This window comes from Nycticebus coucang, chromosome X, assembly GCF_027406575.1.
Source record: "Nycticebus coucang isolate mNycCou1 chromosome X, mNycCou1.pri, whole genome shotgun sequence".
Classification (NCBI taxonomy): Eukaryota; Metazoa; Chordata; class Mammalia; order Primates; family Lorisidae; genus Nycticebus; species Nycticebus coucang.
This window is the reverse complement of record NC_069804.1, coordinates 149863868-149881517: the sequence shown is the minus strand read 5'-3', so window position 1 is coordinate 149881517 and position 17650 is coordinate 149863868. Positions and strand designations below refer to the sequence as shown.

General features: G+C 37.6%; 1 protein-coding gene across 1 annotated transcript in view; it reads left to right on the top strand.

Moving 5' to 3' along the window:
- Positions 1-17413, top strand: part of TENM1 (teneurin transmembrane protein 1) — a 442965-nt gene extending 425552 nt beyond the window's left edge. Inside the window, exons 24-28 of the mRNA XM_053580321.1 lie at positions 581-877; positions 6494-6881; positions 7679-8899; positions 9467-9609; positions 12033-17413. Coding sequence (XP_053436296.1) covers positions 581-877; positions 6494-6881; positions 7679-8899; positions 9467-9609; positions 12033-12791 — 2808 coding nt within the window. The 3' untranslated portion in view covers positions 12792-17413. The remainder of the gene's footprint in view (positions 1-580; positions 878-6493; positions 6882-7678; positions 8900-9466; positions 9610-12032) is intronic.
- The last annotated feature ends 237 nt before the right edge of the window (positions 17414-17650 follow it).

The following is a 17650-nucleotide window of genomic DNA, read 5'->3' as shown; positions in this document are numbered from 1 at the left end:
ACCACATTACCTTGAAAATATTGCTCAGTGGAGTTCCATCAGGGGGCAACCTGAGTTCTCCTACAATAGGTAAGAAGCCATATAACTAACTCTAAGCCTAGCTGAACAAAGAAGCCAATGAAGACTCCCTATTTTAGGTAGTGGGGGCTCGCTGTATTCCTTTTTTCTGAAAATCACATAAATAATTCATCATTTTATATTGTAGTCACTCTGATGAGAAGGAAGAAGGAAGCCCAACTCCTTTAGTAGGCATCTGACTCACATAAAATAAGATCGCATAATTATTGAAAATTGTGGCAATTCATTTGAAGCTTGAGCTGGGGGAAAAAAATCAACAACCATATATTACAAGTCTAGAATATACCATGTACTGTTCCAGGAATTGAGTCATAATCTCAGCCGTCCACTCTGGTGGAAGAATTAAAGACAAGTAGCACCTGAGGAATGTGAAGTTATGAGGATTTGGAGACAAGAGTGGCCCCATGGCTGGATAATCAGCAGAGGAGTTATGATGGTGAATATACTAGATGAGGGGAACCAAGGCATTTCTTAAAATGTATTTCATATCTCTTTTTCATAGGCCCATAACAGAAACCTGCTCTCCATAGATTTTGATCATATAACTCGCACAGGAAAGATCTATGATGACCATCGAAAATTCACCCTTCGGATTCTTTATGACCAGACTGGGCGACCCATTCTGTGGTCACCCGTAAGCAGATATAATGAAGTGAATATCACATATTCACCTTCAGGATTGGTGACGTTTATTCAAAGAGGGACATGGAATGAAAAAATGGAATATGACCAGAGTGGAAAAATAATATCACGGACTTGGGCTGATGGAAAAATTTGGAGCTATACCTACTTAGAAAAGGTAAGTATGTACAGGAACAAAACTAGTTTCAAGTTTGTAAATGAGAATATTCAAAGAGGCCCTAATTACCCACCTTGATAAGGACCTACAGGAGAAAAGTCTGTGTTCTGGCTCTTCTATTGTGTACAAGTAACAAAAGAAATATGTTGAACCTATAAGGATAAGCTATTTTGAAAAATTTACTCAATCCCATACTCTTCCAAGTACTCTTCAAACTGAAGTCAGAATAACTTGGCTTTCTCATCATTTGAGTGTATTTGTTCATGTTCTTGAAAAGGTCTCTTTATTCTTATGAAAACTCATATTGAGAGAAAAATAGCTAGAAAATTATAAAATTGTGGGTATTAATGTAGCTTAGCTCTGGTAAAGGGCCTCTTACCCAGAGGATAAGGAATTCTAATTTTGTTAGAATAGTCAGTGAAATTTTCCTTACATACATTTGAGAACCAATTTTCAAAAGTCATCAGCCTGATGGAATGGTGGCACTCGGGTCTCATTGGTAATAATCTTTTGTGTGCAGTGAGTCGTTAGTTGCATCCATAATGGGTGCTTGCAGCCTCTGTCTTATAAAAATAGAAAAGGATTTTAATCCCACCGCAGAAACCATTTGTCAAACTTTAGCTCCTACACAGAAATTGGTTTCTGGCCAGATCAGTACCAAAGGACAGTAAGAGTATATGGTATCTAATTAATACCTAATCTATTGATATCTACATGCCATCTCAATGTCACATCTCCTAAGATAACGCCTCTTGTTTCCCAAACTATCCATTCAATGAATTTAGGAACTTACCAGACCTAAATTAAGTTCTGAGGAAATTGGAAAATGCTTTCTCTTGAGGATTCAAGGGTAATCAGGGCAAAGTAACCCCTAGAAGTTCTTAGAAACGTCATAAGAGGTTATAGCTCACGTGGCTAATTTCACTCTTTGCATTGAATAACGTCAAGCCTTTCTGATTGATATGCCACAAAGTTAATAGTGTGCCTATGATTGTCAGTGTGCCAGTCATTATAAAACTATTTTATGACTTCCAAGAGTCAGTTCCTGGAGAATTTACCAAGTTGGAAATGCCTAGGAGATAAAGCAGAGTTCACTTAGGAGCCAAGGTCAAAGGAGAGAGTCCTTTGCTATATCTATCCCATGCCCTTTCCTACTGAAGAAATTGATCACATCTATAATCTATCCTCTACACTTGGAAAATCTGAATCTTACAGAGCAGATCTTTCCCCTTTTGAAATTCAACATCAAGAATGATTGGCAAAATCCTACGAGTAGTGTCTACAAAGTACCAAACTTGTAACAATATTAACTAAATCCAAATATTTGGAGGTATGTTGTGTACATAGGCAAAGTGTTTCTTAAGGTGTATATAGATGACCTTAATAGGAAAAGAAGATGCCACTTGTCATTAACAGAATATTAGCTGAATTAGTTTTCCAGGAATGAAGACAGGTTTGCACTGATCCTTCCACAGGTCCTCCATGTGACTAGTTAAGTAGCCAGCATTCCTTAGGAGCATACACGTGTTTGTACTCGTAACTGCAACCTCATTAGCACCAGAATCTGACCAACTGAGCTAATTGCCTGTAGACAGTTGCATCCAAGTCTCATAAGACTTTCCCTTCAGGCTGTCCATACAGTAACAAAAGAAGCTATCGAAAATTTAGATTTCAGCCCTGCATGCAATTACTTAGCCTCTTCTCTGACAACAATGAGGACGTTTTATTGTTCGACTTTTCTGAGCTAGCTGATTATTTCATTGAATTTTCTTGAATCCCATGAAACAAAGTTCACAGGAGTTCTCTTTGCTATAGAATCTTAGTTGGCAATAATTCTTAAACAAACACCTCTGTGAGAATATCAGTGCCCACAATGGACAGAAATAAGACCTTACTGACCCAGACTAAGGTATCATGATAAGTCGCCATGACTTCCTGACCAATGAGATAAGCCAGCTCATTTGTGCCTTTTAGTTGACTTTTGTCCCTTTCTTGATTTCATGTTTAATTTGTTCTCTTAACTAAAAGAGTAGCCCCTGACTTATAGGGTAGCAATCTTATCATGCAAAACTGAGAATCTACAGAATGCATAATCATGGAATCATTCTTTACTTTCCAAAAATCATTTGTCATAAAATTTATTTTAACATTATTACTACCAACGATCATAACTAATTCACTAAATAAATATGATGATGAAATGAGATATCTTAATATAAAGCACCCAAGTAGAGAATTTAACTGCTAGCTAGTGAAAATAAATCAAAACAGGGAAGAATAGAGGGAAAGAGGGAGGGAAGGAAATTAAAACATCTTTGAAATTGTCATTCTAGGGGAAAAAGGGGGAAAAGAAAGTCGAATTTACCAAAATCCCATTTACAAGTAACTTCTTCAGTGATTTAATGAGGTTCTGCACCTCCTTGTGTTCTTTCTAGTCCTCTCTTTAACATGGCCTTTGCTAGCACATTATTTCACTGTGACAAAGGCAGAACGGGGACAAAGAGGCTGATTCTTGTAGTATATTTTAAATTAAGAGTTCTCAAGCTTTAAAATGAATTTCTCTCTTTATATCTCAAAATACTTCTGGCATTACCTCTATAAATTTACTTGCCATACCTATACAATGATATATTAAAAAGCAGCACATTTTTCACCTTAACAGGCAAAAATTTTGTAAAAACAGTTTGACTTCTTCTAGAGTAAGTGAGAATTATGCATATCATTTTCATGCACAATGGTTTGTAGCCATTAGGAGAAAAATAATTATTTGGGTAATGGCCACGGTTGCTTAATGATCTCTTCTCTATTAAAAAAATCAATTATTGTTTCTTAAATTTTCTCTGCGTGGTCATTAATTCTCTGTCTTGATTTATGAGACTTCTCTTGAGTTAATTATTTTTTGAAGACTTGTGGCGCTAAAATTTTGTATTACAGTGAATGTAAATCTTTCTGTTTCCTAAAATTATTCTTACGAACTTCATTTTAAAAATGCATTTAAATATATTTTTAATTATTTAATAAGATACTTTAGTCTTGTGCATTTACAGAAATTGCTTCTTGGGGCTAAAGTTTTCAAAGGCTGCCTCAGGGGACAGAATGCAGGCTTTGGCTTGAGCTTCCAGGTGGTACCACATTGCCATCTGGTGGTTATTCGAATGCTTTAACTTTTCAAATGCCTGCTCTCATTTCTATTCTTGGCCAAATAAGTATATAGCCATGATTGTTCTGTTTTTATCTTTACAATGATATCTTTTAGGCTCTCACAATCAAAAGAATAAAAGTTTCCCGCTCTATTATTTGCACTAATAAGAAATGGCCTTTTATCCTGTAGCAGCACTGTGGACATTGGACGGACTCATAAGCACTGTTTTTGAACAAACTGATAATAATGCCCACCCAAAGTGAAAAAGTAGTCAAATGAAAGCTAAATGGTATTCTGGCAACACAACAGTTGCATTCATACTATTTCTAATCACGTCATCCACATTCTTGCCATAGGCAGAAAGCTCTCGAAGAGACCAAGGGGCTTTTGAGACAGCACAGCATCAGCACCTCCTAGCAACAAGGTTCAGGCAGTGGTTTACTTCAGGCTGGAGGATGAGTCTGGGGGAGAGAATATAATAACTACATGCTAGAAATACTTGGAAAGGCCATTACAGCAACTGGAAAAGGCATGGCCTAGGCAGGCTGGTACTAGATAATGTATGGCAGGGCCGACGGAGCCCGTATGGCAATTGTCCCTTGCCATGTCATAGGTGACATATGTCACTTTTTCATGGAAAATTGACAGAAAAGAATGGAAAAGAGACAAGAAATATGACTTTTAGCAAAGAGACAAATTGCAAAGGCATTTTCCACCAAATACTATATAAAGCCTCTTTGTCCCCAACCCTGCCACCTGCTGCCCCATTCATAGGAAGTATTGAGTTCTGCCTTGGTCAAAGGAGACAGTTCTCCCTTCCTGTCCCCAAGCCCACTCAGGATTTCCAAGTGTTCAGGAGAGTTTTCGAGGTCACAATGGTAAAACAACTGCAGGCTATGGCAGGCTGCAGGTTGTCCACAGGTGACAAGTTGACAGGATTTCTACACTCACCTCTGGCTCTCCAGGGATAGTGTTGATGGAAAAGGAAGAAGAAACAAATGAGCGAACAGCCACTGACTTTGACTTCACAGAACTGACATAAAATTCAAAATCAATGATTCTCGGAAGGGTAGGAAGGATATTCAGTTTCAAAAAGCACATTCAATACTAGAATATAATTTCATATGTAGAAGATTTAAATGTACATTACATATATAATTCACATTCATAAATATGTAATTTGTGAGTGGAAAATGAAAAAAACCTATTGTTTTCATAGCACAGAGTTCAGAAAACAAAGCTCAACTAAATCCCTCTGCTTCATAAGGTAATTCTCAAAAGGGTAGGGGTGAAGCTTCCCTAGTGAGTTGTATCAGAATCTCTAGGGGGTGGATTTTACTTTACTTTCATTCATCAATGAGATTTACATGTGAGTAAATTAGAATCCTCCCTAAACGGTGCTACTTTTATGTCTACATGTAGAATTAAGAGCAACCAATATTTATGAAGCACCTGTTATATGCTAGGCATTAAACCTCAACAAATAACTGTTTCTGAAATGCAGATCAGTTTGGAGGAGAGAGGTTGCATGACCAGAGAATTATTCATTTTTAATGGCATGATTTGAATTAAAACATGAATTGAAGAGTGAAGTTGAAATAATAATGGTAAAATAGTAATACTGTAATATTGTATATACAACTTTTTTAGGAAGACATCTACTATGTGAAGTCAACAAATACTTTTTAGTAACCATAAGTTAATATATCACATTCTCTGCCCTCTATTTACCGTCTCTACATTGAAACCGCAATAACATTCCTAAAATACCAACTTGATCATTTCTCCCACCTCTGCAAGCACCTCGTCCCTTAACTTGCTTAAAACCCTTCTATGGCTACCTATTGCCAACATGCTGAGGGAGTTTGATTTCAAACTCTTTAGCATGGCTTAGAAAGCCTGGGATGATCTAGACCCAGTCTGCCTAGCTGGCCTCAACTCTTGCCCTTCACCACCCCTCCCCCTACTTCCAATACACCCATCTCTGGCCGCTCAAAATGCCCTTCATTCTCTGAAAAAGCCATGTTCTCTTTCACATCCAGACGCTCACAACACTATGCTGTCTGCCAGTATTTCCTTTCTACTTCTGCCACACCAGCCTCCCTGCCTTTACCTGGCCAACCCCTGGTCATTCTTTAGGACTCAACTTTAAGAAGCCTTCCATGGCCTCTTTAGTTAAGATTAGATGCTCTTCCTTCAACTCTCAGAGGCCCTCTGTACTTCTTGTGTACATAACTCATTTCACACTATATTGTGATTGTTTGGTTACTTGTTTTTCTCCTCCCATTGAACTATAAGTTTCATGCAAATAGACACCATTATTGTACACTACTGTATGCACTAGGGTCTGCCATGGTGCCTGACACATAATAAGTGCTTAATAAATTTGTATTGAATGGAATAGTATGTATTTTCTTTAATCGCTTCAACTTGAATGGTCCATATTATGCTATTGTGCCTTTGTCTCGTTTCAGTCTGTGATGCTTCTCTTACACAGCCAGCGGCGTTACATCTTTGAGTATGACCAATCGGATTGTCTGCTCTCAGTCACCATGCCTAGTATGGTGCGCCATAGCTTACAAACCATGCTTTCAGTAGGCTACTACCGGAACATCTACACACCACCAGATAGTAGCACTTCTTTTATCCAAGACTATAGTCGAGATGGCCGCCTGCTACAGACCCTGCATCTGGGGACAGGGCGCAGAGTTTTATACAAGTACACCAAGCAAGCAAGGCTATCTGAGATTCTCTATGATACCACCCAGGTCACATTAACATATGAAGAGTCTTCTGGAGTGATTAAGACAATACACCTAATGCATGATGGATTCATCTGTACAATCAGATACAGGCAAACAGGTTTGTTATGAAAGAGTGACAATGCATGCAACATCCGTATTTTCTGGTGAAATTTTCACTGACCACAGTTTAAAATGGAAGCACATGTGATCCAGCAAACTTTCACTTTACTTATCAAATTATCTGCCATTATCTGATGAAGGTTGATTTCTTCGAAACATATAGTGCCTTTTTCTTTCTCTCAGCTCTCAAGAAAGTTGAGATCTCAGTGCTTAGTGTAACTGTATACTCATTCCAACTCACCACTAAATCTTCCCAAAGATGCAGCTGCAAGATATGAGTCTCAGTGAAACTAGTTCAAGCCCTGTGGTACCTCTATAATCCTCAACTGATGACAAAATATCTTCACAAATCAGGACTTTAGAACTTATTTCCTTTGGGTTATAAAATGCCCAAATCCAGTTACTTTAATGTGAGTCTTTACCAGAATCTGACCCTATGACTTTGTATCAAAGGTTAAATGAAAGGAAAGCATTTTTTGCCAGTGATCATAGCAGGAAAGCATGTTCATAAATCAGTTTCATCACCTCGGGCAACTGGATGGGTTATTACTAATGTAATTTCTATAATGAAATTATTCTATAACTAATACTGTACTGTATCTTTAACTTTTTTTCATATTTGGTAACTACCACTATGAGAACATATGTATTTATGAGATGATAGACCTAGGCATCAAAGGTCAATCTCTAATTTTTTATTTTGAATGTAAAAGCATCAAACACTAAACCTTTCTGACTCTTCCACACTGATCAATCACTTAAGCTTTTTTCTCATTTTTATTTTGTTTCTTACAGGACCTCTTATTGGACGCCAGATTTTCAGATTCAGTGAAGAAGGTCTTGTGAATGCACGATTTGACTACAGCTACAACAACTTCCGAGTCACCAGCATGCAAGCTGTGATCAATGAAACCCCTTTGCCTATAGATCTGTACCGATATGTTGATGTCTCTGGTAGAACAGAGCAGTTTGGAAAATTCAGTGTGATTAATTATGATTTAAATCAGGTCATAACTACTACAGTGATGAAGCACACTAAGATCTTCAGTGCCAATGGACAAGTCATTGAAGTCCAGTATGAAATCTTAAAGGCTATTGCCTACTGGATGACTATTCAATATGATAATATGGGCCGTATGGTAATATGTGACATAAGGGTAGGAGTAGATGCCAATATAACAAGGTACTTCTACGAATACGATGCTGATGGGCAACTTCAGACAGTTTCCGTAAATGACAAAACCCAGTGGCGTTATAGTTATGACCTGAATGGAAATATCAACCTCTTAAGCCATGGGAATAGTGCTCGTCTTACTCCTCTCCGATATGACCTCCGTGACCGTATCACCAGACTAGGAGAAATTCAGTATAAAATGGATGAAGATGGCTTTCTGAGGCAGAGGGGGAATGACATATTTGAATATAATTCTAATGGTCTGCTGCAGAAAGCCTATAATAAGGTTTCTGGCTGGACTATGCAGTATTACTATGATGGGCTTGGGCGACGCGTTGCCAGTAAGTCCAGCCTAGGGCAGCACCTCCAGTTCTTTTATGCAGACCTTGCCAACCCCATAAGGGTGACTCATTTGTACAACCACACAAGCTCAGAGATTACATCTCTGTATTATGATCTCCAAGGTCACCTTATTGCCATGGAGTTAAGCAGTGGTGAAGAATATTACGTAGCCTGTGATAATACAGGTACCCCACTAGCTGTGTTCAGTAGTAGAGGTCAGGTCATAAAAGAGATACTATACACACCTTATGGCGATATCTATCATGACACTTACCCTGACTTTCAGGTCATCATTGGTTTTCATGGAGGACTCTATGATTTCCTTACCAAATTAGTGCACTTGGGGCAAAGGGATTATGATGTTGTTGCCGGCAGATGGACAACACCTAATCACCACATATGGAAACAGTTGAACCTCCTTCCTAAACCATTCAACCTCTACTCCTTTGAAAATAACTACCCGGTTGGCACAATTCAAGATGTCGCAAAGTATACCACAGGTATTTAAATGGTGTAAGATAAACTTGAGATAACTCAGTGCTGTTTATCACATAACTTCAATGCCTTTGTAAATATGCTTCCACTTCCTGCCAGTTAGCCCACAAGTTATTGTGCATTTGCTTTCTTTCTTAGTTTTCTAGAGTGAACAAAACATGTACATTAACATAAAAGGTGATGCTTTTGGATCCCAGTATAGTTTTTCTTTCCTTTTAAGCTGTCTCTGTTTCTATATTTCACTCTCAGAAGCTTATAAGAATCATTTCATCAAAAAACTTCAGAATTATGTTGGAAATGTACATGCGGTCCATGTGGCCTTAATACTACCACCACATTAAGAGTTTCAATCTAGTAAACTGAGCCCATCTCTGGGATTATCCACAAGTCATAAGTTTTCCCTATATGGAGAGGATCGTGTGTTTTAGGGTGGATCATATAAGGGCGAGGGTTATCCTTAACTTCCCATCCCTTAACTGTATTAAAGACAGGAAGGGTATCATTCAAGTTCTCAGCAAAGGTTGTAAAGTAGGCACTTAATTTTTTTTTCTTTTAAAATTTGTGTCTCACAGATATCAGAAGTTGGTTGGAGCTATTTGGTTTCCAGTTACACAACGTACTACCTGGATTTCCCAAACCAGAATTAGAAAATTTGGAATTAACTTATGAACTTCTACAGCTACAGATGAAAACTCAAGAGTGGGATCCTGGAAAGGTTAGTAAAAGTTTTACCATCTCTATTTAACTGGGAAAAAAAAAGAAAAAAAAAAAAACAGAAAAGCATTCAACACTATAAAATGGTGTTTACATATATTTTTTAGATACGTACTAAAATGTGCATGATTAATGAGGAGGCAGAAAAAAAGCTCCATGAGGAAAAGATAAGGGAATTGGAGCCTTTGGGAAAGAAAAGACTAACAGGTTACTTGATAACTGCTGCAGTAGATAAACAAGAGGAAAGAGGAACTGAACTTTTTTTTTTTTTCACCCTCGGTAGAGTGCTATGGCATCACAGCTCATAGCAACCTCCAACTCCTGGGTTTAAGCAATTCTCTTGCCTCAGCCTCCTGAGTAGCTGGGACTACAGGTGCCCGCCACAACGCCCGGCTATTTTTTTGTTGCAGTTTGGCCGGGGCCATGTTTGAACCCACCACCCTCAGTATATGGGGCTGGCGCCCTACCCAGTGAGCCACAGGTGCCACCCCAGGAACTGAACTTTTAAAATTCTGAAATTAGTCCAGACATGGTGGCTCATGCCTATAATCATAGCACTCTGGGAGGCCAAGGCAGGTGGATTGCTTGAGCTCAGGAGTTCAAGACCATCCTGAGAAAGACTGAGACCCCATAACTACTAAAAATAGAAAAACTAGCTGGACATTGAGATAGGCATCTATAGTCCCAGCTACTGGAGGCTGAGGCAGGAGGATTGCTCAAGCCCAAGAGTTTGAGGTTGCTGTGAGTTATGCTGCCACGGCACTCTACCCAGGGCAATAAGACTCAGTCTCAAATAAATAAGTTTCTGAAACAGGCCATCAGGAGCAAGTATAGATTCTATATAGAGAAAATTGTTCACTAGGAGATAGAGAAACACCAACTTTTGAACTGAAAAACGATTTAGGATATGGTGCCTTAAGAGCATAGGAATAGCAGAATAAAATTATTCTGATAAAAAGCATACAATCACCTTTAAGCAAAAATAGTAAATATTACAGGGATAGTCTCTTGAAAAATAGAAACACCAGGCTAGGTGTGGTAGGTCAGGTCTGTACTCCTAGCACTTTGGGAGGCTGAGATAGGCCAGGAGTTCGAGACCAGCCTGAACAAGAGTAAGACCCTGTCTCTACCAAAAACAGAAAAATTAGGCATGGTAGTACATGTCTGCAGTCACAGGTACTTAAGAGGCCAAGGCCTCAAGAACCACTTGACCCCAGTGAGCCGTGATGATGCCGCTGCACTCTAGCCTGGGCAACAGAATGAGAACCTGCCTCCAAAAAAAAATGGAAACACTAAAATATTCAACATTTAGCAGATGATTTCATCAGAAGTATGAAGTACAAATGAAAACAAAAAGAAACTTTGAATTGAAAGAAAGAGGAATATCTATGTTTGCCAAAAAAAATGACATTAATACAATAATTGAGAAAATGCCAGGAAGGCTATGTTAACCAGTTGGATGAAAATATTTCAAACTGTATATGAAATCAGCACATTGTACCTCATGATTGCATTATTGTACACAGCTATGATTTAATTTAAAAAAAAAGAATAAAGCCAAAATAAAGATATTTCCATATAAAAAATAAATAAACTGAAATTTGGGCTAGAGGGCTTGAAATTTAAGTCTAAAAATTATAATGGAAGGGAAATTCTAAATAGGTACTCTAAGCTTTTCCCTTTCTATAAACACAAATGATACATATATGATTTTTATAATTTAAAATACTACTAAGAAAAGCTAAGCAAAATGTTGAAAATTGCTGAAGCTTCATAATAGATACTTGGAAGTTAATTAGTCTTTTCTGTTTCTTTCTTAATATGTTTGAAAATTGCCAAAATAAAAAGGGTTTTCTAAAGTTCATGCAAAAAGGTCCATGAACTTCTTCTGATTTGCTATAGTTATTTTTAAGCCTATGCCTTACATGTGACCCTAGATGTTATTACTGTACAAATGTCAGTGCCAGTGAAACTGGTGAAAATAAAATGCCTGTGTTTTGAGAGGGGTGGACCCACTTAAAGTTCCTTCTAGCTCTGAAATTCTATGATACCAAGTTTGAACATACTTTCTTACACTGAACTCCACTAAGATATAAGAATGATAGGCAAAGAAATGATAAATGCCTGAGGTGATAGATACCCCAGTTACCCAGATTTGATTATGATACATTGTATGCATGTATCAAAACATCACATGCACCATATTAAAAAAAAAAAAAAAGAATGCTAGGAAATCAGTCACCTGCTAGTCTTTCTTTTCAAAATCCCTGTTGAAAAGATTCCAAATGTGGATTGTTTTTCAATTTGCTCCCCAACAAATTAGAGAGGAAGCAACTTTACAAGCCTGTCCTTTCCACAGCCACCAAGCATAGGACAGGCGTCTAACACTGTGTTGCGTTTGCATGTGTTTTTCTTCTTTCCTAGACAATCCTGGGTATTCAGTGTGAGCTCCAGAAACAGCTTAGGAATTTCATTTCTTTGGACCAGCTTCCTATGACTCCCCGATATAATGATGGACGGTGCCTTGAGGGAGGGAAGCAACCGAGGTTTGCTGCTGTCCCTTCTGTTTTTGGAAAAGGTATAAAATTTGCCATCAAAGATGGCCTAGTAACAGCTGATATTATAGGAGTCGCCAATGAAGATAGCAGGCGGCTTGCTGCCATTCTCAATAATGCTCATTACCTGGAAAACCTACATTTTACCATAGATGGGAGGGACACTCACTACTTTATTAAGCTTGGGTCCCTGGAGGAAGACCTGGTGCTCATTGGTAACACTGGGGGAAGGCGGATTCTGGAGAACGGTGTCAATGTCACTGTGTCCCAGATGACTTCTGTGTTGAATGGGAGGACTAGACGGTTTGCAGATATCCAGCTCCAGCATGGGGCCCTGTGCTTCAACATTCGGTATGGGACAACTGTCGAAGAAGAAAAGAATCACGTGTTGGAGATTGCCAGACAACGTGCTGTGACCCAGGCCTGGACTAAGGAACAAAGAAGGATGCAAGAAGGGGAGGAAGGGATCCGGGCATGGACAGAGGGGGAGAAGCAGCAGCTTTTGAGCACCGGGAGGGTACAAGGTTACGATGGGTATTTTGTTTTGTCTGTGGAGCAGTATTTAGAACTTTCTGACAGTGCCAACAATATTCACTTTATGAGACAGAGCGAAATAGGCAGGAGGTAACAAAAAAAATCTCTGCCTTTGCGTCACCAAAGACTGCCTGTTTTTAAAACATAAAATGGTTTATTGTATTGGTTTTCTAGATCAGAACTCTGTACATGTAAATATGGAGGAAAAACATATCCAACTGCCTTTCAATGTGACGGAAGATGGTATTTTAATATTGTTTGTTTAAACTCTTTAAGAAATGACAGAAATTTTTAGTTCTTGTGTGGCAGTATTCAAAATAACCCAAGTAAAACTTAAACAGCTAAAAACATTTTTCAGAAAGCACCACTTTAAATTTGTTGAGCCACGCCTGTGTTCCAATATCCAGAAAGAATACAAGGTTTCTCTTATCTCTTTTGCAATATGAAGTTTCATACGTAACTGTTGGCAGAACTTGCGGGCTTTTTGAAAAGGTGGTGCAATAGTATCTGAACCTTGCATTACATCAGACTGCCAGCCCTTTTGCATTTTCCAGATCTGTTATAGGAAATTTAAAAAGAAGGGTAACATGTTTTCAGCCACCATCTCCTGGAGTCAGGACCCATTTGCCCTTCCTCCCTGATTATTCCTCCTTGCTTGTTAAAGTAAATGCCATGTCGTTGTGCTGTGTTTTGGCGTGTGGTGGCTGGGATCTGTCTGCCATGCATCTCTGTGGATATGGTAACCAGACTGAATAGCCACTATTTGCTTGGTGTGGACATGATAGCAAAGCAGCTGGCCAATGTGACCTCTCTCGTACAACCTGTTTGGCCTAACTTTTTTTTTTACCAAATTGTCCAGCTGTACTGGCATCATGTAAACATAGCTTTTATTAAGCTGGGTAGGAATTTCTCATTTATATATAGGGTGTGTTTTGCTCATAGTTTCACATTAGTGATTCAGTATTTATACGCTAATCCAATGGTTTTGTGCACATGAAAGGTAATTTACTAAAAAGTATAATTCTGGTACAAAGAAAAGAGGCTTTACTACTACGGCGCAGGCATACGTGCCTGGGATGCCAATAAATATGTTAACTACTACTGCAGAAATGCATAAGATCCCAAACCTTAAAAAAACAGACCTAGTACTAAAATGAAAATACCAAAGGGAAAACCAGAACAAACATCACAACGGTTGCTGCCATGTTGTTTCAGCCCACTTAGATTTATCTTTCAAATGTATAATTCTGTATTGAACATCTCCTAGCCAATATTCAGGAACTTGAACCAAATGAATCCTTCCAACTTAAAACATTTCAACTGGTAGTAGAGAGGCAGACTCTTTTTTACTAACATAATTTTTATGGTTAATTATTTTAGTTTTCCATCTTTACCCATTTATTTTCATTTAATCATCTCTCCTGCCTAGGGAAATAACTATTTTCCAGGACAGGTTATTTGCTCTGTGATCATTAAAAATTCGGAGAAAGGTCAGGATTAGTGTTAATATCAGCTGCAGTTTCTCAATTTCTAAGAGTCCTGCAATAAAAGAAGTCCCTTGGTGAGCTGGAAGATTTGTGCCCAGTGACAAAGAGACAGTTTATAAAATGCTGTGTAATTGTAAGTTACCACAAATGGAAAAACATGACAGCACAATGTGGCCTGTAGAAAATTCCCCTGAGCCAGCTTTTGCACTTTCATCACCAAGTCTGAACACTTGCTATGTCTGAAGAAGAATTTATGATGGAATGTTAGTTTGGATTCTTTCCAGCTACCACCTAAATGCAGAGTGGGGCCATTGCCTTGCTTTGTGATGACAGTTTCTTTGAAAATATGCAAAGTCAGAATCCAGGCTGTGTTAAGGTTTTTAAAGAGTCTGCCTCCTACTCCACAAAAAGGAGTAAGGAAAGGAAAGGATCCTGACAGACAGTGTGGGAAGGTCAAACATTTCACTTTCAAAACCTTCAGGTTGAATTACCACATTCTTACACATGTCTTCTGGGGGGGGGGAGACAGGCAGAGCGCATGATGAATTTGTCTCTCTTTGTAACTGGTCAAGATATTGCTAATCTAGACTCAAATCATACTGGTTTTTCCTGAATCAAGCCTGTGTTAATGGTATGGTATTTATTCAGGATGGAATTCGTTGAAAATTTCAATACCTCCACACTAACCTGAAAATGGACCTTAAGTTCCTAGAACCTCTGATACTCTCTTAAATTAATGGAAAAGTAATTTGTGAACTGTATATAGAGAGTGCATTCACAAACGTGATGATGTATTTTATCACTAATTCAAAATGTCAACAGTAGAGTCTATTTTGCATATATTTTAAGCAATTATGCTTTTTTGCAACTCACTGATGAGGTAACATTTTCAAACTGTTTTAAATATCCATTAGAAACAAATATTCAAAGCTTTTTCTTAACAGTAATTACCTTGAACTGTGCATTTCTAGTTTGTAATACATATTTAGTTAGTTCGTGCCTTTAGTTTCTTGAAGTTACATTTGTATTATAATCAGGAAATGCACTTTTTTATCACTTACAGCTGTGGTTTTAATACTGCCTAGAACTATTACTGTTCTTTGTATAACTCCCAAAGTTTGAGGGAAGAAGGAGAAAAACTAAAAGGTTAGCACTAATGAGTAGTAAATCTAAGAGAAACACTTCTGGCATTTCTTAATAAGAACGTGGAGATACTGAGTACACTGCTTCCTATTTAACCGAATAGAAAGAATGCCTCCATGGACTTGCAGTTCTGAAGTTTTGATTAATGAAAGGACCATTCATTTGCATTTCCTGATGAAAGTAAAAGCATTTTCAGTGAAATATATGAATTCTCATACCTAGCCATACAGGTGGCTGACACTGCACGGTCACACATTCAAGTAAGTTCAAGTGAGAGCACAGAGAAGTCAGACTCTCCTATGAAGAACATTCTGGGCTACAGGCAGGGAGTACTCCATGATTGTTTCTTTTCCCTAGTTAAGCCCATTTAGTTTGTGTTTTTCTGTTTTGTTTCGGCTCTTGCACTACAGTCTGGAGATGCAAAGGAACTAAAAAGTGCAACAGACATTTAAATATGTTTATTCGTAGTTGTCATTCTAATCATTATTGATTAGAAGTATGACTCTGAAAAATAAATAAATAAATAAAAATAGAAGTATGGACTCTGAAGGAAAGGGAACTAAAGTTCAATTCATACTAACTTTCAACAAAACTCCATATAAATGAATATATGTTTTATTTTTAACTCCCCAAAATGTATAAAATAAGCGTGTCCTTTACCGTCCATTTATCTAAAAGATCTATAATATAGAGACTATATATGATATATAATATATACAACCTAGCCAAATATATGAAAACTTGACAATGTATTATTTGGCATTCATGTGCTACCTACATAAAGAGGTATAAAATTGAGTTATAACTATCATAAGACTTTTTCATCACGCTTGACACAGTTTCAAACATTCCATCATGTTATTGCTATTCTTTTCCATTTTTTCTTTCTTTTTCTTTTTAAATATATTTTTAACTAGACAAGGCCCCTCTGTAAGATTGCCTGAGAGTCAGGGCAAAGTTTTTGCATTTATAAAGACGTGTTCATATAAGGGCAGTTGCAATGGAGTTCAGTGGTAATGGAAGCAAAAGTACAGTAATCCAAGTACCGAAAAGAAACATGGGGGAGATGGCAGTGTATTATAACTTGTGGAAAGATATAAGGCTACAGATTGGATACAACATTCTTGTTTTCTTGGGGGAACTCACATACACATAGCTGACCTGACTAGTACTTCAGCTCTTCCACAGCCTTCTGTAAAGGTTCTTTATTCTGCAAAGAAAAAAAAGAAAAAAGAAAGAAAAACAGAAAAAAGAAAAAGAAAAAAAAAAACAAAAAAAAGCAAAGAAAAAAACCACACAAAGAATTAAACCACAAAATAGTGACTACTACTTCAGTGTGTCATGTGAAAGCTATTAAGGACCAAATCTACTACTGTGTATAAGAAGAAATTACTTCTAACAGTAACTGAAAATACTTAGAGTTAAACTTGCTGTGGATTTTGTCTTGGCAGTTGTCATCTTACATTATTTGTCAAAGGAAATGTGTTTGGCAGTAAAATATCTTTCCTTAGATTTAGTGGTGGACTTTAACCTCTTAAATAAATGTTAGTATATCAGAGTGTGTCCTTGAAAAGTATTTTATTTGTATGAATCATGACAATGTCTCAATCTTTACTATTCTTCTGGCAAAAGCATCAGTAAGAAAGAAGGCAAAAAAGAGAAGTATAGCCTTTACGTCAGAAAAAAATCATTCTTTTTAGCTGCTTACTTTCTCATGAAAAGTAAAGATGTTTACAGTGTATGCCAAGATGTTCAGTTTCTATATAACAACAGTTAGAGGTTCTAATCATACTGAAAATTGTGTTATAATGGCCTGAGCCATGTTGCTAGGAAACAATAGGTTCCAATTTTGTATTCCTGCTCTCCTGTGCTGAAAAGTGACTGGACACTGTACAGGTTCGTGTTCTCTGGCTGCAGTTAACTGGTCTTTTGCATTTTGCTCTGGCTTTCAGGCCAGAAGCATGCATTTTTCTACAAGAGCATCACAACAACATGCTGTAAATATTTAAAGTTAAACCTATGTGTCGATATTTGAAAGAAAAGTACTTTGAATATTTCATTTTTAAAAAATAAAACTGCAAATGAACACCGTGTGTTCATTTTATTCATGCGCCTCCCAAGTCAGCCTGGTGACCAGAGATAGGAAAAGTGGCTCCCTGAGAAAAATAAAACCACCTCATCTTAAAAATGTAGGTGAAGAAATCAAAGGTCATGAATCCTAAGCCGACATCTCATTTTTCATTTTCATACGAATAGGATCTCTGACACAAATGAACATCTAATAAACAAAGAGAAGTGCTGCACATTTTAAAGGCCTCTAGGC